Consider the following 27,094-nt stretch of genomic DNA (forward strand, 5'->3'; position numbering starts at 1 on the left):
ACCGGGAGCGCGAGCACGTGACCGCGGCGGGACACGTGACTGCGCGGGCGGTCGCGCTTTACGGCGCCGCGCGACAGTTCCCGGTGCTGTGCCCTCAGCTCGCCATGGCGTCGGGCAGCGGGGTAGGTGCTGCCGCCGGGGCTGCCCTCGGAGTGTGGGCTACCCTCGGAGTGTGGGCTGCCGGCCGCTCGGCCGCCCCCGGTGCTCCTACCGGGCATAGCAGGGCCGGGGACACGGCCCCGCCGCGCTGCGCTCGGGGCCGCTGCCAGGCCGCGGGATGAGGGATGTGGCGGGGCCGGGGGTGCCGCGGTCGGCGGGTGTATGTGGGGCGGGAGGGGGCTCATCCCTGCTCTTTACATCTCTGTGTGTGGGCGGTGGGAGGTTGGGGTTCCCCTGAGACGCCCCGATACCTTCAGGGCTGGAAGTGCGGTCCCACCCGCCAGCCAAGACGTGCAGTCGCCGTCCCTGGAGGTGTTTAAGACAGGACAGAACGCGGTCAGTGCCCTGGTCTAGTTCACATGGTGGTGTTGGGGCATTGGTTGGACTCGATGATCTCAGAGGACTTTTCCAATCGCAGTGCTCTTGTTATTCTCACATCTTGGGGGCAGATCTCCGCCTGTCCCAGACGGGTATGAGGAGATTGAGCTGCCTCAGCCTCGGGGTGGAGATGCCCACCCATCTCCAGCCCCCTGGGAGGGACCCCCGCCCATCTCCAGGGGCTGGGTGATGGCTCATGCAGGTGGCTCCTTCCCTTCCCTACCCAGGGAAAGGCTTGCCTTTTTCCTGTCCTGATGGAGAAACATCTCTGCAACTCCCTGACAGGAGGGTGCAGCTAGGTGTGGGTTGGGCTTTCCTCCCAGACAATCAGCGACGGGATGAGATGAAACAGCCACAAAAGTTGGAGTAGGGGAGGTTTAGGTTGGAAATCCAGAGGAATTTTTTCCCAGAGGGGGCTGTCCAGGGAGGTGGTGGAGTCACCATCCCTGGAGGTGTTCAGGGACTGACTGGATGTGTCACTCAGTGCTCTGAACTGAGTGATAAGGTGGGGATCTGTCACAGCTTGGATTTGATGATTTTGGAGGGTTTTTCCAACCTAAATGATTCTGTGAGTGTTAAAATGGGATAGGTAAGGTAGATGCTGCAGGTGTAGCCTGACTGGAGAGCCAGGCTGTTTGAACACCTCCAGTGAAATCCCAAAGCTGTCAGCAGCACAGGGGCTGTGTTTTTTGAGGGGTTCTGGCCCATCTTACCCTCCTGGAGGCCACTTACTGAGAAGTGAGGCACTGGCACTGCCCAAAGAAGCTGTAGCTGCCCCATCCCTGGAAATGTTCAAGGCCAGGTTGAATGGGGCTTGGAGCAACCTGTGATACTGAAAGGTGTCCCTACCCTTGGCAGGGCGTGGGACTGGCTGACCTTCAAGGTTCCAATTCAAACCATTCCAGGATTAATTCCATGAAGTGGGAGAGGTCAGGATCGGGATGTCTGCCTGTGAGGGAGGTGGGGCCTGAGGCTCATTGTCAGCTGCCAGCTGAGAATTCCTGTTGGATTGAGCCTGGCTTGAGACTCGTGTATTAACAGGTTTTGGTGCTGATACTGGGCTCATCACTGGTGTCCATCTCCAGAGGGAACAGGAGGCTGTGGGGCACTTCCGGTTATTAATCATTGTTATAAATTTGGGAAATATTCTCTGTCACCCAAAACAGCTCTGAGATGAAGATCTGGGGGGCTTGCAGCCCCCTTGCCTCCACCAGAGCAATTCAGAAACATCCCTTCAAATATTGTCGAACCAAGATCTTTTCACGCAGTTTAGTTTAATTTCTTTCCCCACGCCTGGATGAGGCAGATTGGTAAAAGAGCTGCAAAAGACTCTTTTCCTTTTATTGCAACAGGAGAGAGAAGTAGCTAATAAACCTCCCCCTCTGCAGGCTCCCACCAGCTACAATTTGTGATAATGCCTGGCATGCAGGAGAGTCTGGAAAATACCCCCAAACATTAATTTACACTCAGTGATATTTTCTTTTCTTTTGCTCAGGGTGGTTAATAAAACCTGTTACGACATCCTTAAAGTGCTTAAGAAGCTCTGGGAATAAATGAGAATTTTTCTACGCCTCCCCAAGGCATTTTCATCCCTATCAGTAGTTGTTCGTTCCATTTGAAGGATTGCCAGAGGAGAGAACTTTAAATGGCTGTGCTGCTGCTGTAGCTCCAAATGGGATTTGTGTCCTTTGGATTGTGATTGGATTCTTGATTTGGCTGAACGGAGAAGGTGGTGGGGTGTGTATGGGGGGGGTCCTTCTCCCCCAGAGGTGTTTTTAAATACATCTTGTCCTTTCTTTAATGTGAAACTGAGAGGCTCTCCCTGCCACGCTGAGGGAAATGCAGCTCTATCCAAAGCAGGGTTATCTGCTCAGGAAATTCAGGAAAAGTGGCTGAGTGACACTGTGACTGATCCCAGGTGTAGGGGCCTGAGCTGCAGATGGGGAAAATGCTGGGAAGAGGATGAGCTGGGTTGGTCAGAGTGGATGTGAGTGGAATAGGAATTCTTGTCTGATCACTTCTGCCCTCAGCACTGGGGACTGAGAGAAATCCACCCAAAAAAGCCTCCTGTATTCTTCAATTCCAGCTTCATCTGAATTCAGCCTGTCTTCATGCACATGCTATGTCCAGCTCTAGGGCTCCAGCACAGAAAAGACATGGACCTGGTAGAGTGAGCCCAGAGGAGGCCATGGACGTGTTCCAAGGGCTGCTGCCCCTCTGCTGTGGAGACAGAGAGCTGGGGATGTTCAGCCTAGGGAAGACTGAACACCAATCTCTGTCCAGGGAGATCTTGGAGAACCTTCCAGTGCCTAAAGAGGCTCCAGGAGAGCTGGACGAGAACTTTGAACAAGGGCATGGAGTGACAGGACAAGGGGGAATGGCTTCCCACTGCCAGAGGGCAGGGTTAGATGGGATACTGGGAAGAAATTCTTCCCTCTGCCAGTGGTGAAGGCCCAGCACAGGTTTCCCCAGAGAAGCTGTGGCTGCCCCTGGATCCCTGGAAGTTTTCAAGGCCAGGTTGGACAGAGCTTGGAGCAACCTGGGATAGTGGAAGGTGTCTCCCTACCTGTGGTAGGGGATGTGGAACAAGATGATCTTTAGGGTCCTTTCAACTCAAACCATTCCAGGATTCTATTAAAGTGTCCTGTCACTGCCAGATAATTCTGTGGAGCTCCCAAAGGGCCAGCAAGCCTTGGAGGTGTTTCTGCCCTTCCCTATGTAAAGCTGCAGGATCAGGACAGCAAAACCTGTGGATTTTGTACAGGTGCTTCCCTGCTACCTCCAAGCCCTGCCTTGACAGAGAGGGTTTCAGAGCTTGTTCTGGTTTGCTTGTACATGTGCTCACTTGGAAATCCTGCACTGGTGCCTGTAATTTCATGGCAAGCTCGGCACTTTGATGCCTGCAACATGTAGACACTGCTGAGAGCAGACAGGCACAGCCTTCCCTTCTCCTGCAGTGTAATCACACTCTCTGTAGCTCAGGCTTTTTCACAGCTTCTTTGTCTGGCTTTGCAGCTTGGATTCTTTTGACTTCTGGAAGAGTCAAAACAGGGGTTTTGAGGACCTCTATACTCCTACTGCTGTGTTTGTCAGGGGGCACTTCCCAGGTCTGAGATCCATCAGTTTCAATCCAATTTGAATCTGATTTTCAAGGCAAAAGCCTGGATGATTGTCTCAGGAGCTGTTAAGATCAACTCATTTCTTCTTTTAGTGCTCTGAAATTATTCTAGTAGTAGCTAGAGGCATGCTGAGAGTGATGATCTTAAACCACATCCATAATTCCTGGATGGAAAACAGAGGACAGGGGGATATAATTCTCCTAATTTACTGCACTGGCCTCAAAGGCCAAGTGATTCCACCTCTTTTTCCCCTCAGAGGTGATCAGACTGTATAATAAATGTTAATGAACTTTGTTTTCCTCCCAGACTAAGAACCTGGACTTCCGCCGGAAGTGGGACAAGGATGAATATGAGAAACTCGCAGAGAAGCGGCTCACAGAGGAGAGAGAAAAGAAAGATGGTGAGTAGTGTGCTGGCTCCAGGCAAGCTGTGCTGGATTGGCAGTGAGGCTCCCAAACCCTTGGAATTTGGGAGGGAGAGAGCAGTGAAAAGTCAAATCCCAAAGGGAAAGAGCTGGCTTGCTTCTACCCTTTCTCTTTTGTTTGCCACCGAGTGTATATTTTGGTCTAAAGAAACTGCTGAGAACCTTTGAGGGGCTGACTCTTGTTTGGGGAAGGAGGGGAACAGTCAGTTTCTGGAAACAAGATCTCAGAATATGACTCAAGACAGAGCTGGTGATACCTCAGAGATGTATGTACCTGGTTCTAATAGGAACCAGTGAGGAGGAAATTATATCCTGTACTGATTTAAAAACAAAGGTATGTTTTCTGCATGGATCAGGTAGTCCCAGATACCCAGCAGGTACCTCTGCACCAAGGGGAATGTGAAATCCAGCATGTCAAGCTTGACCTTTTGTTTATGTTTTAGGCAAACCAGCTCAGCCTGTCAAAAGGGAACTTCTGCGGCATCGAGACTACAAAGTGGACCTGGAATCCAAGCTGGGCAAAACCATTGTCATCACCAAAACTACCCCTCAGTCAGAGATGGGAGGGTAGGCTGTGATCTTACTGAAGTCTCAGAGTCATGCTGGTTAGACTGGGAAGCTGTCAGGGCACCCCTCACAGGGCACCAGGAGCTGCTGTCCTTCTGTGTTTGGAGCCTGGGATGGGGCTGCATTTTTCTACACCTAAACTGTGTCTCCTGGGGTAACATGTGGATGAGACCCAGCAGGCTGAGCCCCTTTGGAAATTATTCCTTGGTATTAGTGTTGCCCACCTGTAGGACCAACAGAGGGAGATCTCTGCTGCCTGCTTGGGTTTCTTTAGCCAGACCTGCTTGCCCTGAGACCAGGACTGCTGCTGATTTGGGTGTCTGCACTGGGAATGGGAGAAACATCCAAATGCTGTTCTTAGGAATGGTGTTTGGCCACTGTTTGTGTGAATTGTGTGAATTGTGTGAATTTTCCACCAAAGTCTTAAAGGGTTCTGAGCTCACCCTAAGCCATCAAAAGCATGAAAAGAATGTGTTGAGTTCGTGTCACCTCAGGAGTGACCCTGTGTGTCCCTGGGCAGTAGTGCCAGGGAGATGTGCAGCCCTGACTAGCACCCAGGGATGGCAGTTCAGCCCCTGGCTGGACTTCTGCAGCAGCTCTTAAGGTGGGCAGAAAGCACAGCTGTGTTCATCAGGGAGTTGTACTGTGAGGTGATAGGGATGGTAGCACTTACCTGGCAGCCAGGTGAGAGGCTGTGGAGTGGAAACATGGGGTGCTGGCCAGCTCTGCCTTGGGGAGGGCAGGCTGTGCCACAAAGTCCATCCCACCCAATGGAGTGTGACTAGAAGGGGAAAATGCTGTGGCTGGTATCTTGCAGAGCAGGTCAGAATTTGGTTTCTGTCATGTCAGAGGGGTGTTGGTATAAGGGTCAGTACCTCCATGGCAGCCCTGTCTATTGGGTGTAGCCTTGCCCTTGCTCTTCACTGGGGCCCTCTAGTCTTGGAGAAGTGTCCTGAATCCCCAGTGACATGCAGATTGTGTCAAATATCCGTTCTGTGGGTTGGGCTTTGTCTCATGATTTGGGGTTTATTTTTTCTGTCTCTCCTGACAGGTATTACTGTAACGTATGTGACTGTGTGGTGAAAGATTCCATCAACTTCTTGGATCACATCAATGGCAAAAAACGTAAGGACCATTTCTTTGCCTCATTGGATGGTTGGTTGAGTTGAAGGGGCTGTTCCTTTTGTGATCACCCATATCTGAGGGCTGAACACTTATCCATGGATCAGGGAGCTTAGGAGATCACGATGTAGAAGCTCATCATGAGAGCTGTGGAGGTGCTGCCCCTATCTCCTGACACCTTCCAGAGTGCTGGACCCCCTTCATGGAATAAACAGTGATTGGTGTACTCTGCTTGGTGGACATATTTTCCCCATCCATCATGTCAGTGCTGTGAGAAACCCAGGGTCAGAAAATTTTAGAATAGTTTGGGTTGGAAGGGACTCTCAGAGGTCATCTAGTCCACCCCCCAAATCATAATGTCTCCTCTGTAAATCTGGAGAGAGGCTTTTTACAGTGCTGAATCTGTAAAGAAGTACTTAGATAAGTAAAAGATCTGGGAGTAACCCATTTTTGGATCAGAAATTTCTCTTTGTAGAAGTTGAGTATAAAGCTCAGAACCGGCTGATTCCTGAGCTCCAGAGTATGGATCAGGACTATACCCTCATTGATCTGACTGTGGATATTGCTTCTTGAATGTTCAGAGAGTGGGGAATGTAGAGAAAGTAAAGGAGCAGCAGGACAGACTGACACACTTTGCATGTTGTTCCTGCTCATGAAGGTGTTTTTGGCCCCTTGTGGAAGTCTGAAAATCACCCTTTTACAAAAAGACAGGGATGTGTGTGCTCCAGACCTGCACACGAGGCTGTTTGAGAACAGGAGGCTCAGAAGAAACCTAAGGACTGGTTTTCTGTAGCTCAGGAAAGAAAACACAGTGTTTTAAAAACTTTTGATTTATGTGAATGAGAGGAAGGTGCCAAGCTGCCTTGTTTGAAATGCTGGAAGTTGAGCAAGAGGTTCATATGAGAGAATCTGGAATCAAAAATCCTGGTGTGGCTGTGTGGATGGGCATAAGTTGTAGGGTTGAGCTGTGTTTGGAAAGTGGTTGGTTGCACTTTACCTTAGTATGTCTGGGAACTTCTAAATCAGTCAATAAATCTGGCTCAAACCTGCTTATTCTTGGCAGCCCTTTTACTAGTTCCTGGTGTGTAGTTTAAGTTTCCAAGTGCTGCTGCATCCGTGGGACAAACCTGTGCAGGACTGCTGGAGTGAACAGGCTGTTTGGATCCACTCAGGAATGTGGGTTGGAGACATTTCTGGGGGAGCTCCATCAGCATAGGCTTACCCAGAAGTGAGAAACTGTGAATCTGTTCTGAAGAGCCACTGAATCAGAGGCCTGACTTTATATTCTCTGCTTTAGCTAGGAATGTCCTGTGTAATCAGGATCTCTGAGTGCCACTCATGTCTTGTTTAGCATCGCCCACAGCTGAGAGATGCCAGCCTGTCAGTTTTATTCTGGCTTCTTTTTCAACACTCCAACCCTTTTTTATTCCACTGGTCCAAGATTAAATTTCCTGAAGCATCAGAGCACCAACATGACAGGGAGCATCCAAATAAGGAACCTTTGAAGAATAGTCTGTGTTCTTGTTACAAGCAGTGTTTGGATTGTTGTGGCCACTGCTTGTGTGGGTTATGATATCCCCCTAAAGCCCACCTCCATAACCTAAGAAGTCCTTAGTCGGGCCCTGAAAGGTGCTTTGAGGGGGATGACAAGCTGGAGGGTGGTGGTGTGCTGTTTAAATTTGGATCAGGGATGGAGACTTTGTGCAGAACACTGAAGTGTTGCTGAACACTGCCAATTCCACTGCTGTTCTCCAGACCAGAGGAATCTGGGCATGTCCATGCGGGTGGAGCGTTCCACACTGGACCAGGTGAAGAAACGCTTTGAGGTGAACAAGAAGAAGATGGAGGAGAAGCAGAAGGATTATGACTTTGAGGAGAGGATGAAGGAACTCCGTGAGGAGGTGAGTCTGGGCAGCAACTGAGGAAGCAAAGAAATTTTTTTTCAGAGGAAATGAACCCTGGTTCCCACTCTTGTTCCATGCTACCAAGTGTTGTTGGTAGCATGGGCTTCTTATCTGCTCCTATGAGTGGGGTTTGTTTTTCTGCTTTTGAAGAGTTTGTATTCCTGTTCCTGGAAACCCTTTTCCCCTCTTTCTGTGTGAGAATAACTTTTGATGGTTCAGAGTTCCACTGAGAGCAGCACAAGTCCGTTTTTTGTCTCCCTGTTGTGTGGTCTGGTTGGTAGTGGATCTGCATCTTCATCCATTACCTTCCACAGCTCTTAGGATTGCTGGATTCCCCTTCCACAGGGCACTTGCTTCTGTGTGGCCTCTTGGAGTGTAGAAGGGCTTTGTGAATGGTGTGCTGTGGTGCAAGATGTGCGAGGAGGTGATAAAAGACAGCAGATCTCTCTCAAGCTGGGGTGTATGTGTTAGTAAACATGAAAATCAATTATTTGAAGACCCAACAAAGTTCTGACAGCTGAGAAGCTTCTGTGGGTCCTTCTCCTCTATCAGCAGCCACATAACCCAAGGTTACAAATTCCTGCCTGTTTTTGAGTCTCCCTGCCCAAGCCCTGAGCTTTGCTTCACCACAGGGGAGCTCTTTGGGGTGTTGAGCAGCCCCATGCTCTGCTCTCAGACAGGCTGTGGTGCTGCTGGGCCCCATCTGTTTGGGGAACAGGAGGGAGGTGCCCCAGCACCAAAGGGAGTGCTGTTGGTTGAAAAGCTGCTGCCACTCAGTGGATGGCAAGAAGGAAATCAGTAGCAACTCCTGGTGTAGCTTTCTCCAGGGCATGGCTGTGTTCAGGAGCACAGCAGACTGATGAGAATGGTGGGAGCAGTTGCTAAGTTTGGAGCTGAAGCCATGCTTCGGTGTCACCCAGTACAAACCTGGCTCTGTTCCAGGGCTTGTGATCCTCACAGAGCAAAACACTTTGATTAGAGCAGTGCAAACTCTTTGATGCCAAAGCCCCCCTCAAAGCTGCTCAGAGCTTCAGCTTCTGTTCCAGTGAGCAGCTGTCACTCTGCCAGGCTGAGAGCCAGCAGGCATCACAGTCACTGGCATGAAGCATCGGACAAGGGATGGCCTCCTGCTTTCAAACCAGCTCCTGCTTGTCTCAGCCTTGATTCCAGGCAAAACTTGTGATGTTTGCTCAGAAGAGAAGGTTTGATAATGCTTCATTTTGTCTATTTGTGTGTGTGGCTCTGCTCTTGCCCTGGGAAATAGGGTGGTCTGGATTCACTGGTGAACTTTGTCCTTGAAGGCTGCAGGTCAGGATTTCTGCTGTTTGCTTCCTCAGGCACAGCTTGGCTACTGTGGGCAGGATCTGTGTTAATTGTGCAGTACCTGGTGTCTCAAAACTCCTTCTCAGGAGGTGCAAATTGTTTTGCTGTTGTGTCCCTTGCTGCAGGAGGAGAAGGCCAAAGCCTACAAGAAGGAGAAGCAGAGAGAGAAGAAGAGGCGGGCAGAGGAAGATTTGACCTTTGAAGAGGATGATGAAATGGCAGCTGTGATGGGTTTCTCTGGTTTTGGCTCAACCAAAAAGAACCACTGAGCAGCTCTGGACTCTCCTCTTTCTCTAAACACTTTGTTTTTACCCAGGGAACTCTGGATAACTCTTCAAAGACTTGATTGAGGACTTGTATGTAAATCTCCCAGTAGAAGTTGGCTGGAAGAGTTGAAAAGCGATTCCATGCTCTACCTGTGCTGCAGATCAAGCTCTGCCTCTCATTAGCTTCCCTTCTCCTTCTGTGTCCTAGATCTGGCTGCTCAGCTGCTCTGTGGCCGTGTGTGTGCAGGGAAGTGCTCTGTTGGGTACATTTTTTTTGTCAATAAAGTGCACATTCTGCACAGGTGGCCTGGTTCAGGATTAATCTAGTTGTCAACCAGGCCCTACTTGTCACCCAAGCTGTGTTTGAGATGCTGAGAGGGATTCAGTTGCTTTTAGGCTCATAATGAAGGAAATGTGCCGCAGCAAGCAGTGTGAGAGGTGCATCTTTATGGCTTGTGCTGAGCAGGGCTGGTGGCTGCATGGAGTCTGGGTTGCTGAAATTTTCCTGTGTGTTTTATCTGCAAGGGAGACTTGCCTCCTTTTCTTTGTGTTTTATCCCATAATTAAGGTAGGGGAAAAATTTCTCCCCATGACTGGTGTAGGATAGAGCCAGTGAGAGAAAGCTGAGTACAATTTGCCAGAAATAAATGGAATGTTTTAATGGGCCCTTTGGTGGAGGTTTGATGCCTTGTTTATTTTGAGAGCTTCTGTTTCCCACCGAGAAGAGCTTCTGGTGTCTCCCAGCAGCACAGAGCTGGGGTGGCCTTCTGGGGACCCCAGTGATGGCAGAGGTGAGGTGTGTGCCCTCCTCTCCTGGCTCAGCTCCCAGCTGCCCAAGGCAGATCATTGCCATAATTCTTGACTTTTTAAAGTAATTCTGGAGATGGGTGTAAGAATATGGAAGGGGGAGTTCAGGGCTGGGGACCTGCATTCCCATCAGGCAGTCCAAGACAGGCTGGGCTGTGTTCCAGTTTTACCAGCCTTAGTATATTAATGGCCATTTTTTTCCTGTCTGCTGGCTGTCAGTGTCTTTTCACCTCTGCCTTCCCCTAAATCCACTTCATTTCTGCTTTTATTTACCTCAGTCAAACCTTGTGTGACTCATTTCCGTCTGCAGTTAGGATTTATATTTTGCATGGCTGGGTTTTCGTAGCTCTGTCTCGCTCTCCTCTCTCTTTTTATGTATATTGATGAAATCCTTGCGCTTGCCCTTCTCCGTGCTCGTATGAAATTTCCAGCCTGGGGAAGGCTGCAGTGTTTAGCCTGCTCTTTCTAATACATCTAGAACAAATCCTGTAATGTTGTGCTGCTGTTTTAATTCCTTAATCTTAGCCTGCTGACAGCTTCATTGCCTCAGGTCTTTCCGCTTCAATTCAGATTATAATCCCCGTTGAAGATGCTATTGAAATGATATATAGCCAGTCAGATACAGCTGTCCTTGGAGGTTTGACCCTTTTAACTTGGCAATCCTTTGACTTTGGCTCTCTGAGCACACGGGCTGGGAGGGAGACTTTCATTCCAGCCACGTTCCTAGCGCTGTTCAGGCTGCAGCACGTGGCTCCGGCTGAATGGGAGAGCGGAGACGCTCGCGCCGTTGTGCCCTCCGGGGTGCAAAAGGGATGCTGCCGTGGTTTCATACACATTAAAAGTTTAGGATGTTTCAGAGAAGATTTAGCAGCAGCCATTTTATTCCAGCCACCAGCTTTGCAGACACCCAGCCCCTAAATGCGCTTCTGAGAAGGGGGCAGAGGCTGCCCTGCACCCCCCCATCTTTTCCAGCTTGTGACCTTGGAGCCAGTGACTGCTGTCTTGGCTTTCCATCAGGTGTATCCTGATGTTCTTGTCCATCCTGGCACACCCAAGGGGCGAGGTGTGAAATGAGCAGCCCCACAGAAACCTTCCTGGGGCGGTGATGAGGTTTGCACAGCCTCCTGCCACTGGGCCCTGCCTGTCCCTGCCTGCTGCTCCTGGTCCCTGCAGGACAGGGAGGAAATCCCTCCACAGTGCAGTGCTTTCAATAATGAGATTCCTCTTTGGTGTAAAGCCTGTCATCCCCGGGCCCATCCCGAGGCCACCTGCACCCTGGGGGCCAAAGCCCCAGCCCCAGCTCCCCATGCTGGGGCTGCTTGCGCCGGGGGAGCGCAGCTCTTTGTCTCGGCAGCTTGCTGGGAGCAGTGGTGTGTGCGGCAGCAGATACAAGCTCCTGCTGGATTCCCAGCAGCGGGAGCTGCCTCTAGCCAAGGATGAAAAGCTGGTTTCATGGGAGGAAATAATATTTAGAGAAGAGACAGATAACATTCCCTGTACCAACCATGTTAACCCTTTGCTTCCACCACTGCTTAGCGAGTTGTTAACCCTTGGCTCTCAGCCCCCAGTGCTGGAGCAGTGGTTCTCCATGACTCCTTGTTAGCATTCACCATCTCCATGTTGAATTTAAGGTGCTGGATGTACCCATATGGGTCAAGACTTGGGGGTTTTTCTTGGAGAGAGAGAAGACCCAGCTCTGCAGCTCCCTTTCTTCTTCTCCTCACCAGTGAACAAGGCCAGGGTGCTCTGTCCCTACTGGTTCTCATCAGCTCTTCCAGTTAAAACTGGGATCTGCTGGAGTAAGGAGAGATGTTTTGTATAGTTTGCTCATCCAGGCTGGGATGTCCTGCCTGCTTTCAATGTGAAAAAGCTTTTGAGGTGCCTGGAGCCAGCTTGGTGCTTGTTCCCAGTGCTTAGGCAGAGGTGCAAGTTCCTCATGACGTGTGGCTTGGAGGACCTGGAAGGAAGGCTGGGGAATGTGCTCAGCTTGAGCTGGCCTCCCTCATCTCCATCCTACTAAATATTGGTGGCAGTGTTTGGAGAAGTACTTGAGCATCACAGCAGACTCCAGAAAACCATAGATCTGTCTTGCCACCTCCACTTCCTCTCTCCCAGACATCTTCCCTGGCCTCATCCTGAGATGAGGGGCTGAGACCTTGTGGAGGGGCTGAGCACAAATACCCAGCTGCTCTTCTTTCTTTCCTTCCTGGGCACCCTGGAATGCTTCTGGACAGCGGTTCCTCAGCCCTGCCCTCTCCTGCTGATCCATATTCCACTCACCCTCTGCATCCTGCTTGGGACTAGAGGAGCAGCAGCAGCATTCCCACTATCCCAGTAAAATGACTGGGACCAGAGACCTGAGGTGATTCTGGAGAAGGGGTCCCAGCCTGACCCTGTGTGTTACCCTGTCTGGGCTAGCTGAATCATTCCCTTTGACTTTATTAGCAGAAAGACCTGTTTTTTCAGCAATTTACACCAGTTTTACATCCTGCAAGATTTAAGCGCTTGGCAGGAGCTCCAGTCCTCCCACTGCTCAGGCCACAAGCTACTGCTGCCCCAGTTAGGCAAGCGTTCCTGCCATTCGCCAGCGTTAAAGCTAAACAACATCCATAGGCAATATCCCTGGAAATCCTCCCTCCTGCCTGGCTTTGACCTGGTACAGTGGTGCTGGGAGTTTGTTCCACCAAACCCCTGCTCTGTGCAGGCTCCTGGGTGTCCCACGCTCCCACCAGTCCCATCAGTGCTGTGACACCACCCCACACAATTCCAGTATTCCTGCCCCCTCCCATCTGTGGAGACCTTGTGTCTTGAGAGACACCAGGATCAGTCAATGCCTGGCCCGGTCTGTATCCTGTCCTGCCTTCCTTGTGTGGGGGAAATAAGGTGTCCCCAGGGGAGAATGTGATCTGTGCAAGGGCAAAGGTTCAATCCCTGATTAGAGCTGGGGTTGCTGAAAAAGAGAATAGGAATCATTGGATCCTGGAATGGTTTGGATTGGAAGGGACCTTGAAGATCAGCCAGTTCCAGAACCCTGTCATGGGCAGGGACACCTTCCACTAGACCAGGCTTCTCCAAGCCCTGTCAAACCTGGCCTTGAACACTTCCAGGCATGGAGCAGCCACAGCTTCTCTGGGCATTGGCTGAGGAAAGGGTGGAAGGCAGAGATAGGGCAAGGTGAAGATTTGTAGAGGAGAGAATCCCTGGGCTGGGAGGTATTTGCTTCCCATCTGGAGCTTGGATGGGAAACTTGGTTGCCAGCTTTTGCAAAAAGGATCAAGCTGGGAGCCAGGGACATCCACAGTGAAGTGGTGCTTGGCCTGGAGACCTTGGCAAGCTGGGCCATACTCCACACAGTCAATTTCTGGGGCTGAGCCAGCTCAGGGCACAGATGGGTCCAAGAGGGAACAAATGGGGCTCTTGAGTGCTCCAAACTGGGGGGAAGAAGATAACCCCAGTGTCTCCCCCATCCCTGTCAGGTCTGTTGCTGCAGCCAGGTTGGAGAGTTGCTGGATGGATGGTTTCTGCTGAACTCGGTGTGGGGCTCCTGAGCTCAAGGGAGGTTTTGCTTTGTCGTAAGTGAAGTACAAAACCATCACCAGCCAGAGAACAAACAGCTCCAGGCTGGAGAGGGAGCAGAGAGAGGGAGATGGGGAGGAGCAGGGGGAGCATGGGGACAGGGCATCCACAGGAGGTTTTTCAGGGACTTGTGATCTCAGAGCAAATTTCTGCTGTTGGCTGCACACCAGTGGCACCATTTCACCAACTCATGCGTGCCTCCCCATCGCCAGCTCCGCAGTGCTGAGCGCCTCGGGGGGGTCAGGGCCGCTCTGCGGAGGGCTGCGGGAATATGGTCCCTGCTCGGAGAGCGTGTGATCTGCCAGGCAGCCGGGGAGCCCCGGGGACACTGCCATGCCTTTGTTCCTCCTTCTCTTTCTTTTCCACCTTCAGATTTTTTTTCCCTCTGCTTCCAGCTGCGTATGCAGCACTCCCCCCCCCCTCCTTTCCACCCACAGTTCCTGTCTTGATTTTCCTTCCCCTCTACAAATATGTGTTCCTTAGGCTCCTTCTCCTCCCTGCCCAGCTCCCCCTCATCAATGTTGCCTTCCCAAACTTCTTTTTTTTCCCCTTCTCCCTGTTTCCCCACAGGCCCACTTCATTCCTTCCCCTTCCTGCTTCTCTCCCTTTCCCTCCAGCCTCTCGGGCTCCCGTTCACTCACTCAGTCTCCCCTTCTCTGACAGTTTGGGGGAAATCTGTCTGTGTCAACACACAAATTCCATTATTTATTGGCTGAGTGGAGCAGGGTCCTACACTCGTCTGTAATTGTCTCCAGATCAAAGCAGCTGCTGATGGCAGCTTTGCCTTCTCGCAGCAGAACACCACCCCCAGCTTCCAGCTCCCCATCCTCCCGGGGGAGTCGGGTGCGTGTGCGTTGACACCCTCGATGACTGATCTCTCAGACAGAGAGGAAAGAAGTAGGGCTGGTGGGGGAGAAAAGGGAGGCCTGGAGGATCTGCAATGCTCCCTGGAGAAGATGGGGATGGTGGGGTGTGTCTCAGGGAGACACAGTCCCTGGCACTGGCCAGGGGAGAGTGGGATGGTAGAGATGGTCCCTATCCTGGGAATGGAGACAGAAAAATGAAGTCAAAGCAGGGACAGGGAGGCAGGAAACATCCCCATATCTGTCCAGAACTGGAAGAATGAGAATTTTAGAAATGGGGACAAAGGAGAACATGCCTCTTCATGCCTTTCCCTTCTGAAACCACCAACCTACCCCAGGGATGTGGGACTTCAACATGAACTGCAGGCACAGTTTTTGTTTGGGTGTTGATGCAAGATGTCTGTGGGGAGAGGAAACATACACTCCAACTTTTGCCCCTTGGTCTCCTCGCTGGGGTCCCAGCTTCAACATCATTGGAAAGGTTGCAGTGGTTTCTCTGGTGGAGGAGGTGGGATCAATCAGAATCACTCTTCCCAGGCCCAATCTTCTCACTTTATCATGATACACTGGGGAACTTGGGAGTCTTTTGTTCCACATGGATCTGTGGACACCAAAAGAGACAGACACCTTCAAAAGTCCTGACAGCTTGGTCCTTTCTCACTGCCCAATACACCAAGCTGACAGGCTCAAGCCAAGGCTCTGCATTCCTTCTAACTGTCCAAATCATTTCCTCCTGGTAACACCTCCCTGGCCCTACCATCATTTCTCCTCAGGTTTCTTTCTCCACAGAGTTCAGAAAGTTCCACATAAGGTATTGTTCCAAGACTTAAATCAGTTTTTTGACCTTTCAGAACTTCAGGCACAAATGTTGTGCATAATATTCCAATACCAGTCACGCTGGTGCCTGACAGAGGAGAGGTGTCCCCTGCTCTCTCACAGAGCTTCTGCTCTTCCCCCAGGCAATCATCACACCATTGCCCACCTGCTCACTGTTCCTTCATCCTTCCCAGCACGAAGGAGACATTCCCTCAGGACATTTTCGGGAGACACTCTAAGAGGATGCCCACAGCAAAATGAGTAGTCCCAGCTCTCAGGATAATGGGGACACTCCCCTTCCTTTGCTTTGGGTCCCAAGTCTCTTACTTCAAGTGGAACAGGACACCAGCCATGAGAGTAGCTTCTTTGGCAAGCTTGGGTTTGCAAGAAATTCCCCCTCCATCCAGAGCAGGAGGGGACACTTGGCCTCCTGAGCTGCCATTGAAGTTTGTGTCCTACAGGGAACCAGAACTGCCTCCCTCAGAGGCTGAGCAGGACTGGGGTCCCTGTCCTGAAAATGCCCCAAAGGAGGTGACAGCTACAGAGGGTCCGCTTGGAGCTGAGCCTGTTTCAGTTTCCATCTGACCCAGGTGAAGGGGTTGGGGGAGTTGTCTTTATGTGTGGCTGGTCAAGAGAGCCAAGTGCCTTCTACCAGTAGTGAGCCTTGAGTTGGTCACCTCAGTGACATCTGCTCATCTGCAAACCCCCTGGAACTTCATGAACACATCATGCCTGATGCAAAAGTTCTTCCTGCACCTCTGCAGAGGAAGAGGAAGGTGATGATCAACTCCAACACCTTGCAGAGCTAAGCCCATGGACAAGCAGGAATAGAGTCCTGACATCCTTCATTGCTCCATCCAACCCTGGGCATGGTGTCTGTGAAGAGAAGTGGCTCCTGACAAACCTGGGACCTGTGCTCTGGAAATCTGGGCTCTCTGGGCAGCTTTTCCCCTTGCCTTGGTGATCTGCTCACCTCTGCTCAGTGACTGGGACTTTCCAAGTTCACAAGGGTTTTTTTTTTCTGTTGGGACATCTGGAGGACTCTGGGGCATCCGTTCTCAGAGCTAGATTTGGCAGCTCAGGAGGATCTCCAGGATGACAATCTCTGCCCCATTCTGGTCCCTGTGATACCTTCATGGTGAAGATTTTTTCTTTAATAAAGAATTTCCTTTCTCCAGCTCTTGTCCCTACTTTTCATCCTGTCCCTGTGCACTTCTGAAAGGAGATGGGCACGTGTCATATCTTACATCCCAGCACACAAGGGCAAGCAGAGTGCGCACCAGCCCTGATAAACACGCCAAGACTGCCACCATCCCCTTCAGGGCATGGCTTTTCCTCCCAAGGGAAGGCAGGAAGCAAAGCCTTGGAGCAGAAGGAGCACTGGTCAGGGCATCCTGCTGCAGAGACATTGTGGTTTCACAGACCGAATCCCCAGCACCTGACCCTACAGAAACAACCCTGGAGTGACTTCCCAGCTGCAGGGCCAGGGCTGCTCTCATTCCCACCAGGAGATCCCCCCCTTCCACTGTGTTTGCCCTCCTGGGCAGCACAAACTATAACTGCTCCCGCTTGGAGCGAGAAGGGAGCAGCGAAGCCACATGCACGGCTGGGCAGACGGGCGCCCTGGGGAGCTGGGGGAAGGGCTGTGTGGTCTGGCAGGGACAGCGTTTCTTGCAGCCCCTTCTGCTGCCCCAGAACGCAGCAGGCAGGAAAATGGAGTGACAGTGGTGGCTGGGGAAGGTTTAGTGCCCACAGGCAGCTGAGTGATGCTTGTCCCCCAGTTCTTTGCTCTCTGCATGACTTTTCCAAGGCAGCTCAACCTGCGGCATCTCCTGCTACGTCCCACCCTGATCTCTCTGGTTGGCCTTGCCAAGGCACATCAGTGCTGACCTGAGGCAACTGGCCACCCTCCTGCCTGTGCCAAGACATCTCAGAGAGACGTACCACCTTCTAGCTTCCAGCATTTTCCACAAATGAGCTCCTAGTTGCATCCTGATCCCCCATCCTGAGAGAACAGGGCTGGCAGCTGAACACTCTTCTGCACCACAAGAGGGGCCCTAAAATCTACAGGGTATGAAGTGGGGTGTTAGTGGTGCACTGTCCCCATTCCATCCTCCCCATCCTGCTGCTCACCCTCCTCTGCTATGTTCCCCCCCCAAAAAAAGCTCTTCTTTGGATTCCTCACCTCTCTGCAGCACCCCCAGCCTGAGCTATTTCCTTCAAGAAAGGGATCCTTGGAACAAACCTGTTCTCCCTAACCCCTCCCACCCCCCCCACCCCTCTTGACCTTGGTCCCCTGGAATCGTGGGGTCTGGGAAGGAAGCTAGAAGAGACTACAAGGTCTGGGGAGATGAGGAAAAGGAACAGGATGGGGCTATCCTCTGATCTCCCTTAGGGGAGGGAAGCAAGGGGGGACATGACACGGTTCCCCCCTGCTTCAAGGATGCAGCGAGGAAGATGTGCAGGGGTGGGGGGTGCATTACCAAACAGAGCTGAGGGTGGGAAGGACCGGGCAGGGAGTGGGGGGAGCTCGGATCCTGCCGGTGCACCTGCGGGAGCAGGAGGTGGTGGTGAATATTTTACTCTAAATCAAACAATAGGACCAGAGCCGCTCCAATGATTTTGCAGAATGCGTTTGGTCGGAGACGGAGGAAGGACTGGAGGGACTGAAATAAGACCCCCGAAAATTTCTGTGTCCCGTCTCACCCCCACCCTCCATCCCCCTGTGGCCTGAGCAGCACTCGAGGGGGCTCCCGGAGGAGCGCCACCCGCTCCATCCCACCTCCGGGGTCTCAGCCCCGGGAGGGCTGGGCGGTGATGGAAGGAGGAGGAGGAGGAGGGGGTGGCGGGCAGGGGGGGCGCAAATCGGGGATTGGAGAGGGATTAGGAAGAAACAGATCGGGGTGGGGGTGACAACGACGCCGCCAGGGGTGGTCTTGGCGTGGGAGATGGCGCGGGGGACAGGCTGGCAGTGACCGGCGCTGCCAATGCAGGCTGGGCTTCACTTACCGGGAGCCGTCCCGATTCCACCCGTGAGCGGCCCGAGCCCACGCGTGCCCCGAGGGCTCCGCGCCTTCCACCTGCTCTCCCCTGCCCGCCCTCCTCCCCGGCCGGCGACCCCACGAGAGCGGCACGTCCCGCGTGGGTCTCGCTGCACTCCCAGGGACCAAATCCTTTTCCCAGCCCGACAAACCCCTCCAGCTCCGCCGCCTCCTGCCTCCTCCCGTCTCCCGGTCCGCCCTGGATCCTGCTTCCCACTCGGGTCCCCGTGGGGAGCAAGGTGGGGGGAGCGGTTGGGGCCGGCTGTTCCCTTCCCAACGGGGACCGGGAAGCAGAGACAAAGGCGGTGAAATATCAGTGCCCGGCTAAAGCCGCTCCGAGCCCCTTCGAGCCTTTAACTAGATCGTTAGGGGATTATCCGCACCCTGAGCAGCCGCGGGGCGGGGGTGCGGCCGCCCCGTCCCGTTACCGAGCACCCCCGGGGACGGCGACGGTGGGAGGCGACTCACGGAGCTGCCCGGGCGCGGCGGCGGCTGGAGACGGGTCTGCGGGGAGAACGGATCGGCCAGCGGAGGGACCGTGAGCGGTACCGGGGCGGGGAGGGGACGGGGGGCCGCCGTCTGTCGCGCTCCGGGGGCCGGCGGGGGACCCGAGGCTCGCTCTGCTCCCGCCTTCCCTTCTCCTTCCGCGGGGGGCGGAAAGTTTGTGCCCGCGGTGGGGGCACCGCTGGCGGTGTGGGGAGGCAGATCCTGGGGTATCTGGGCAGGATCGTGCCCCGAGAGCCCGAGGGGGCTGACACTGGGGTGCCCGGTGGGGGAGCGGGATTTGGGACGCGGGGCTGTGGGCAAGCGGGGTGTCGGGGGTGGGAAGGAGGCAGGGAAGGAAGGGGGGGGTCTCCGTGCCTCCGCGTTGATGGGCTCAGCTTTATCCAGGGCTGTAATCCCCCTGCTCCTGTAATTAAAAACTCCGCATTACAAGGAAAACGGTGTGCAGGGAAATGTAATCAAGTCTGGAGGGGCTTAACCATCTGGTAAAGGTTAGGACCGGCACGGCGGGGGACGCGGTCGGGGGATTTGGCAGCAGCCGCGATCTGGGCTCCTCTTAATCTACCGCGGGGACGAACGCAGCATCTGCGGGGTAATACCGGTGCCCCGGGCAGCGATCGGTCTCGCTGGAGCTCCCACCGCCGTTAACGGGATCTCCCCGAAGGTGATCCCCTCCCCAGGTGCGTCCGCCTCCGGTAAACAGATTCTGCTGTGGCCCCGGGACCCGGATTGCAGCCCCTTGCGGGGACCAGCAAAGAAAGGGTTAAGCGACTGCCGGTGGCCGCGGTTCGGCCCCGCAGCTCCGGGCGAGGCCCTCCCCCGCCGCCCCCGGGAGCCCTAAACTCTTTGAAAGTGCAAGAGGCAGGCGAAGGCAAAGGAGGAGGCGGCGGCGCGGGTGCGACTCCTCGTCCCCGGGATTGCCGCGGGGCCATGGGGGCCGGGGCAGGCTCCGGGCGGGGGCAGCTCTTCCTCCGCTCCCTCCTCTTCCTCCTGTTGGCCGGGCCCCCGTCGCGCCGCCCGGCGCTGGGGCAGCTGCGCTACGCCGTGCCGGAGGAGCTGGAGCACGGAGCCTTCGTGGCCAACCTGGGTGAGGACTTGGGACTCGATGTGTCCACCCTGTCAGCGCGGAGGTTCCGCATAGTGTCACGGGCCGGGGCCAGGCAGCACCTGGAGGTGAACCTGGAGAACGGGATCCTCTTTGTGAACGAGCGCATTGACCGGGAGGAGGTGTGCGAGGCCGGAGGGACCTGCCTGCTCCACCTGCAGCTCCTCGTCGAGAGCCCCCTGGAGCTCTACCGCGTCGAGGTGGAGGTGCTGGACATCAACGACCACGCACCCACTTTCCCTTGGCAAGAATACGTTCTGGAGGTGGCTGAGTCTGCCGTGCTCGGTGCCCGCTTCCCCCTGGAGAGCGCCCAGGATCCTGACGTGGGCACCAACTCCGTGCACACCTACCGCCTCAGCCCCAATGCTTTCTTTTCACTTGAGGTGCAGACACGCAGCGATGCCAGCAAGTTTGCAGAGCTGGTGCTGGAGCGTGCCCTCGACCGTGAGCAGCAGCGTGTGCACCGAGTGCTGCTCACCGCTCTCGACGGCGGCGTCCCCGAGCGCTCAGGCACAGCTCACATCCTCGTCACGGTGCTGGACGCCAACGATAACGTGCCTGCCTTTGACCAGCCCTCCTATGGTGTGAGCCTCCCTGAGGATGCTCCTGCTGGCACTCTGGTCATCCAGCTCAATGCCACTGACCTGGATGAGGGCCCCAATGGGGAGATTGAGTACTCCTTCAGTGGGCACGCACCACCACGTGTCCGGGAGCTCTTCCACGTAGAGCCCCGGAGTGGGCAGGTGCTGCTGAAGGGCCGCCTGGACTACGAGCGGGCCAGCCTCCACGAGCTCTATGTGCAAGCCAAGGACCGTGGACCCTCAGCTGTGGCTGTGCACTGCAGGGTGCTTGTGCACCTCCTTGATGTCAATGACAACGCGCCAGAGGTGACCCTCACCTCTGTGTCCACGCCTGTGCTGGAGGATGCCCCTCCGGGCACTGTGATCGCTGTCATCAGTGTTCTGGACAGGGACTCTGGGGACAACGGGCGTGTGAGCTGTGAGGTCAGCCCCAATGTGCCATTCGAGCTCCGCTCCTCCTTCCGGAACTACTACACGCTGGTCACCACGCAGGCGCTGGACCGGGAGGCCGTGCCCGAGTACAACGTGAGCATCACGGCACGAGACATGGGCTCTCCTGCCCTGCTGACCCGCAGCACCCTCACCATCCCGGTATCTGACGTGAACGACAACGCCCCGCGCTTCCTCCAGCCCTCCTACAGCGTCTATGTGATGGAGAACAACGCACCAGGTGCCTCCATCTGCTCTGTCAGTGCTTTAGACCCTGACTGCCAACAGAATGCCTACCTGTCCTACTCCATTGCCGATGGGCACATCCATGGCATGCCTGTGGGCACCTACGTGTCCATCAACTCCGACAGCGGGCACATGTATGCCCTGCGCTCCCTCGACTACGAGCAGATCCGCAGCTTCCAGATCCAGGTGCAAGCACAGGACGCGGGGTTTCCCCCACTCAGCGCCAACGTCACTGTCCACATCTTCGTGTTGGACCAGAATGACAACGCTCCTGTCATCGTTTCCCCCATGCCCCGCAATGGCTCCGTTGCCACCGAGCTGGTGCCGCGATCGGCCAGGCCCGGCTACCTCGTGGGCACGGTGTCGGCGGTGGATGCCGACGCGGGGCTGAACTCTCGCCTCTCCTACCAGCTCCTCCAGGCTACTGACTTCACTCTCTTCAGTGTGGCACCTGACACGGGTGAGCTGCGCACCCTCCGCTCCTTTCTGGAGCAGGATGCAAGCCGGCAGCAGCTGGTGGTGCAGGTGCGGGATGGTGGGCAGCCAGCCCTCTCTGCCACCGTGTCCCTCCTGCTTTCGGTGGTGGAGACCATGCCCCAGACTCTCTCCGACTTCAGCGAGTTCAGCCTCCCTCCAGAGGTCTCCTCATCTTCCCCACTCACCCTCTATCTCCTTGTCTCCCTGGGCTCCATCTCCTTCACCTTCCTTCTCGCCATCCTCATCCTCACAGCCATTCGCTGCCGTGGAGAGCGGCGTTCCCGCCAAGGGGACAGCTGCTCGCCACCTCGCTGCCACTGCTGTCCCGGGTCCAGACCCTCCTCTGATGGCCTGAAGACTTCCAACCTGACGGCACAGCCCCCTGCAGGGACCACGGCTGCCACCTGCCTTGATGTGCCTGCGGGCGGCCCCCCAGGCTACTGCTACAAGGTGTGCCTTGGTCCCGAGTCTGCTCAGAGCGACTTCATGTTCCTCAAACCCTGCAGCCCTCCCCGGAACAACGAGAAGGATCCCGGGAAGCGGCCCCGGCCAGACCAGCATCTCCAGGTCTCCAAAGAGGTAACAATGCCCAGCAGTGCTTAGCAGCACGCCGCAGGTCCCCCCAGCCCCCTCCCTCAGCCACGAGGGAAACCAAGCACCGCTTCTCCCGGAGAATAACCGGAGCCTTTGATCAGTGCGGGAATTAGGAGCCGTCAGGCAGCGGGATCTCCACCGAGCTTCCCGACGGGTCTAATTACCGGGGGAGCGCCAGGCTCGGCTGAGGCGAGAGGAAATCCCTCCTCACCGTCTTTTGTACCCATTAGAGGCAACAGAGATGCTCCAGTGCCCTAGGGGCGGTGGGATAGTGGGGGTGGCTCCTCCTTCGCGTGGGTAAGCAATTCACACTGGGACAGTCTGAGCATCACTGCTGCTCTGCTTCCCCTGTGCTGCGTCCCGGGCCTGGCTGCTGTTCTGCACCAGGTTGTGCCAGCAGGCAGGGAGTGGGGTCTTCGGGGCAGGATTTTGATGTCAACATTTGTTAGGTTTTGAATTGAGGAATGTCTAATTTTCCTGATGAAAGACTCTCCAAAACACGATTACAAGGATGGAGAGTGATGAGGCGTCTAATCCACTTACATTTGACTTTTAATAAACCAGCCCTTCTGAGGAGAGCCCAAGACTCTGCCAAGAGAGTCTCTCCATGTGTCTCCTTGCACCCCTGGACTCTCTTCCCTAATACTAAATTCAATTTTCCTGCAGTTTTTGCAACCCTCCTGGGACATGCAGCATGCAGCCAATTTCTGCATCTCTCACCATTTGGTACCTCAGACCTGGGCTAAGTAAACATTGCACATGCAAAAAGACTTTTGAAAATTAATAGGAATAGGAAAACCACCTGTCTCTCCCCAGAATGACAGGCTTAATGCTCCCAGAGGCAGAGGACAAGCCCAAAAACACCTCAATATCTCAGGAGGGTGGGGAAAATCCAGAAGGGAACAGACTGATCCAGTGATGTCTCAGTTTCCCCAAAACAGGAATGTGCTGCTTGCTTCTCCACAAAGGGCACAGGGAAAGTGCAGATGTGGTCCTGCACCCCTGCCTGCTGAAGCCTTGTGCTGGCAGGGCTGGGTGTTTTGACAAAGGGTCCCAGGGCTGATTGACAGAGGATCCCAATAACCAGCTTTGCTCTTCCCTGTGTCTTCCAGGCCAAGCAGCCCAACACGGACTGGCTGCCTCCAGGCACACAGAGACCTGCCCTGAAAAGGTACAAAATCCAGCACTGGGGGAACAGAGGAAGCAGCTGGAAGTGGGATATGGGAATGGGGAGGTTATGTCTGACACAGCTTTGAACCAGTCTCTTCTTTAGCTCCCAGAGCCTGGAAGATGTGGGGGAAATCCGTAGAGCCCTCCAGAAGGAGCACGAGAGGCTGTGCACACTGGTGACCCCTGTCTCTGGTTAGTATTAAGATGCTGGGGCTGGGAAGATCAGACCAGACCCTCTGGTCGCTTTTGGAGGTGCAGGGGGGGCATCACATCTCTGTTCCTAGCAGTGTTGAAATTTTGTGGGTGGAAGGGGTGTCCAGGCACCAGGATGCAAGTTGGTGACACAGGACTGGCATCCTGACATGTGGATGTGACCTTAATCTCATCTTTTATCCAGAGTTTCAGAAGGTTTCAGCAGGCCCCAACAGCGTGTGGACACCCCACTACAGCCCCTTGTACCCAGCCCTGGATTATCAGCACAACGTTTACATCCCTGGCACCCCCACTCTGTTTTCCAGCAAGGATGGGCCCCTCTTCCCAGGCCGGGAGAACAAAAACAGCTTCTCCACCTTTGGCAAGAGGAAGAAGATGACAACTTACTGTGACATGCATGACAGTGTGGTTATCAACAACGACCTGAAATAGCCTGGATGCCTCTATCCTTGGAATCCGCTGCATTTTTTCAGCTGCCAGGTCCACCCACAGCACACGCCCCCATGTAGGGACCACTCGAGACTTTATGGGGCTGCTGGGAGAGTGGCTCAACAGAGCACATGGGAAGGATTTAAGGAGAGAGAGACTGAAAATTACAGGGATTGGGGGTGGTGGCAGGGGGAATTTCTCCCATCTCATCTTGCAGAGCTGTATTGGCAGCAGGTGCTGTTTGAGGTCCATATGACCAGATTTAAGCAAATCTGCCTTGAGTTTACCCATTCCCATGTCCTCTTAGGGACCATTCATCTCTGTAAACATTGTCACTTCTTTGTCTTGTCTGGCTGTGTGAATGTACTGAGCTGCATGCCTGTATCTCTGTCCCAGTAGGCACAGAAAGTGTAAGCCTGGTTCAGCCAAGCCTGACCTTACACACTGGGGCAGCGACCATTGCTCTGTCCCCGAGATCCAGCGGGATGTGTTGCATGTCTAGAGCAGCAATTGGTGTCTGTTTTCTCTGGGAAGTGAGTGCAAAACCCAGCCTTCATGAGTGCTTCTCTTCAAACCCTGACCCAACACTGGCAGGGCTGGGCATAGCCTGGGTGCAGGGCAGAGACAGCCTTTATTCCAAGAACAGCTCGTGCACACACGGGCTGGATGGCCAGAAGAGCTGCTAGCTTACCTGAGATGAGCTCATGCTGGGTAGCTCTCTAGCCCAAGGCAACATCATCTGAAAGAAAAAGAGTTTCCAGCCTTTGGAGTGACCCCAGCACAGGTGACAGGCTCTCCCCTCCTGCCTTTGCCCTCACTTGGATCTCTGTTTTACCCAAGTCCTGAATGCCTGGAGGAGCCCCTGGTGCACTGGGGGCCCCACCTGCATAGGAAAAACATCTCCAAATGTGCCCTGTTTCTCTTTGAGAACTTTTAGCTGGCAGTCAGGAGCCCTCAAGGGCAGGACTCCAGCCCCAGAACAGTCTCTCCCCTGCCTTGTGCACCCTGCACCTGTCCACCAGTCTGTCTGTCACCATTGCCAATTGCTCTGGTCATGGGACAGTTCATTTTGAATCCATCTGTGCAGAACATGACAGCTCTTTCTAAACTGGGTTTGTTTCACTATGTCTGATTTGTACCAATAAATTGTATTTTAATAGCTCACCCTGGCTCCTGGCTGACCCTGAATTGCACATGACAGCAGGGATTGCTGCACAGCTCTTGGAGCAGTACTCTCAGCTCCAGGAAAAACATCTGTCCTTCTGAGTTCTGGAGCAGAGAGCTCCTTTTATGCTGAGAGTTCGTTTTATACACCCCACCTGGATTCTGGGAGCTCAAGGTCCCGTTCCCTCCTTCCCTGGATTGAGGATCCCTTTGGGGTTATTGCTAGAAGGAGCTGGAGATATCACAGAGCTCCTTGCTCCACGCTCCAGCTTGGCCAGAGGGGAATTTGTACCATGGTGTGGGCATCCACGAGCTGCTGGGGAGAGGGGCTGGATGTGGCACTAATGGCAGAACAAATCGTGGTTGTTACGGTGCTTTCTCTGGTTAATTGACCCTTTCCCCTGGATAAGCAGCTTGCCTCAAGAGCCACAGAGATAACCTGGATCTGTGCCAGGTGCAGGGACTGGCTCCCAGGGGATAGGGATGGATAGGTAGGATGGCTCTTGGCTTGATGTGGGAATCACTTGGCCTTCAGATGAAGTCCTGAGGTGGTGGGGCTGTGGTTGTCCTTCTCGTACCCTGAACCTGCTCGGTGGCTGGCTTGGGGAGGCTGCAATGCGGCTTTTGGGATTAACCCAGAAAAGTCCTTGTCTTCTAGTGGGCAATGTGCTCTTCAGTGGAAGCAGGGGGCAGGGAGCACTCAGAGGGGCCTCGTGGGAGTCAGGGGCCTGGGAGGACAAAGCTTTGGACATGAAAGGGACCTGGATTTTTCTGGTGACTTCCGTTCCAGCTCACATCTGCCTGACTGCGGGTAGATGAAATATTCCCTGTCCCAATTAGACGGTAGGATGAAGGATTTTATGCTGCCAAGTGCATTCTTCAAGGGTCTCCAGAGAGTGTTAAGGGTAAAAAAGAACCCCAAACAGCTTCTGCCTGAGACCTCTGTACAGTATTAGCCTGTTCCACTGCTTCAAAAGAACAAGGGATTTATGTAAAGTGATACAATAAGATTAATAACAGCCTCAAGAAGTAATAAAAGCATCAAATGGACCTGACTCCCTGCAGGGCAGCAAGCATCTCCTCCTCCCAGATTAACTCTGGCAGTATCTCCCCTGCATTTTTAGGTGGTGCTGGTCAGGCAGTGGGAGAGAACTGCAGCCCTTCTGCAGGAGGCTGAGCTGCTCACTGTGCTCCAGCTCACACAGCAAAAGCACCCAGCACATCCTGTGCTTCACAGCATCCAAGAGCTAAATGAACACACAAAAGTGGTGTTTTGTATCAGATTCCCAGGAGTGGCTTCACAAAGGGGAAATTGATCCCTAAGTTGACCCCCCAAAAACCATAAGCATTTGAAAGTGACATTTTGCATCTCTGTCTTCGGAAAATCACGGGGTCAAGCAACCAAGGGGACAAGTTTGTCACCTCCCCTGTCCCTCTCCAGTGCATTTTCTTGGCATTTTTTAATCCCTACTACCCTACTCAGTGGTGCCCATGTAATTGCTTCCATGTCCTCTGATTACTCCTGACCATCAGCCCGTGGGGTGAGATAGATACACACACACACACGTCAGTACTCCTTGCTGACCCCCAGGTTTGCATGTTCAGTTCAGACATCTTCCAAAAGGGATTTGAGCAACACAGCACCACCCCAGGCCCCAACACCCTACACTCCCCCAGTATCTACTTTTGCTTAGCTGAAGGAAAACCTGCACTGACAAGAGCTCAGTTTCAATCTTTCATTTCAATCACCATATTGATAAAAAGGACAATAAAAAGGGACTTGCTTTAGGGGAGAGAGGACTTGCATAAATCTAATT

General features: G+C 53.8%; 2 protein-coding genes across 2 annotated transcripts; both read left to right on the forward strand.

Annotated features, from left to right (window-relative positions):
- The first annotated feature begins 14 nt into the window (after window positions 1–14).
- Window positions 15–10,561, forward strand: ZMAT2 (zinc finger matrin-type 2). Its single transcript, XM_086851941.1, has 6 exons — window positions 15–122; window positions 3,963–4,056; window positions 4,524–4,647; window positions 5,699–5,772; window positions 7,525–7,670; window positions 9,122–10,561. The coding sequence occupies exons 1-6, from the start codon at window positions 105–107 to the stop codon at window positions 9,263–9,265; spliced, it is 600 nt and encodes a 199-aa protein (XP_086708067.1). The 5' UTR covers window positions 15–104; the 3' UTR covers window positions 9,266–10,561.
- Window positions 10,562–19,506: 8,945 nt separating this feature from the next.
- Window positions 19,507–25,277, forward strand: LOC111929301 (protocadherin-10-like). Its single transcript, XM_086851866.1, has 4 exons — window positions 19,507–22,286; window positions 23,414–23,472; window positions 23,575–23,663; window positions 23,869–25,277. The coding sequence occupies exons 1-4, from the start codon at window positions 19,800–19,802 to the stop codon at window positions 24,114–24,116; spliced, it is 2,883 nt and encodes a 960-aa protein (XP_086707992.1). The 5' UTR covers window positions 19,507–19,799; the 3' UTR covers window positions 24,117–25,277.
- The last annotated feature ends 1,817 nt before the right edge of the window (window positions 25,278–27,094 follow it).

The sequence above is a fragment of the Cyanistes caeruleus genome, chromosome 15 (genome assembly GCF_971803275.1).
Source record: "Cyanistes caeruleus chromosome 15, bCyaCae1.hap1.1, whole genome shotgun sequence".
Lineage (NCBI taxonomy): Eukaryota > Metazoa > Chordata > Aves > Passeriformes > Paridae > Cyanistes > Cyanistes caeruleus.

Bases quoted from the DNA above. Each gene is read 5' to 3' on its own strand.
- ZMAT2 (XM_086851941.1), top strand. The intron at 4,057-4,523 runs GTGAGTAGTGTG...TTTATGTTTTAG, and splicing joins GGAGAGAGAAAAGAAAGATG to GCAAACCAGCTCAGCCTGTC. The intron at 4,648-5,698 runs GTAGGCTGTGAT...CTCTCCTGACAG, and splicing joins CCTCAGTCAGAGATGGGAGG to GTATTACTGTAACGTATGTG.
- LOC111929301 (XM_086851866.1), top strand. From the start codon at position 19,800: ATGGGGGCCGGGGCAGGCTCCGGGCGGGGGCAGCTCTTCCTCCGCTCC. The intron at 22,287-23,413 runs GTAACAATGCCC...TGTGTCTTCCAG, and splicing joins ATCTCCAGGTCTCCAAAGAG to GCCAAGCAGCCCAACACGGA. The intron at 23,473-23,574 runs GTACAAAATCCA...TCTCTTCTTTAG, and splicing joins CAGAGACCTGCCCTGAAAAG to CTCCCAGAGCCTGGAAGATG.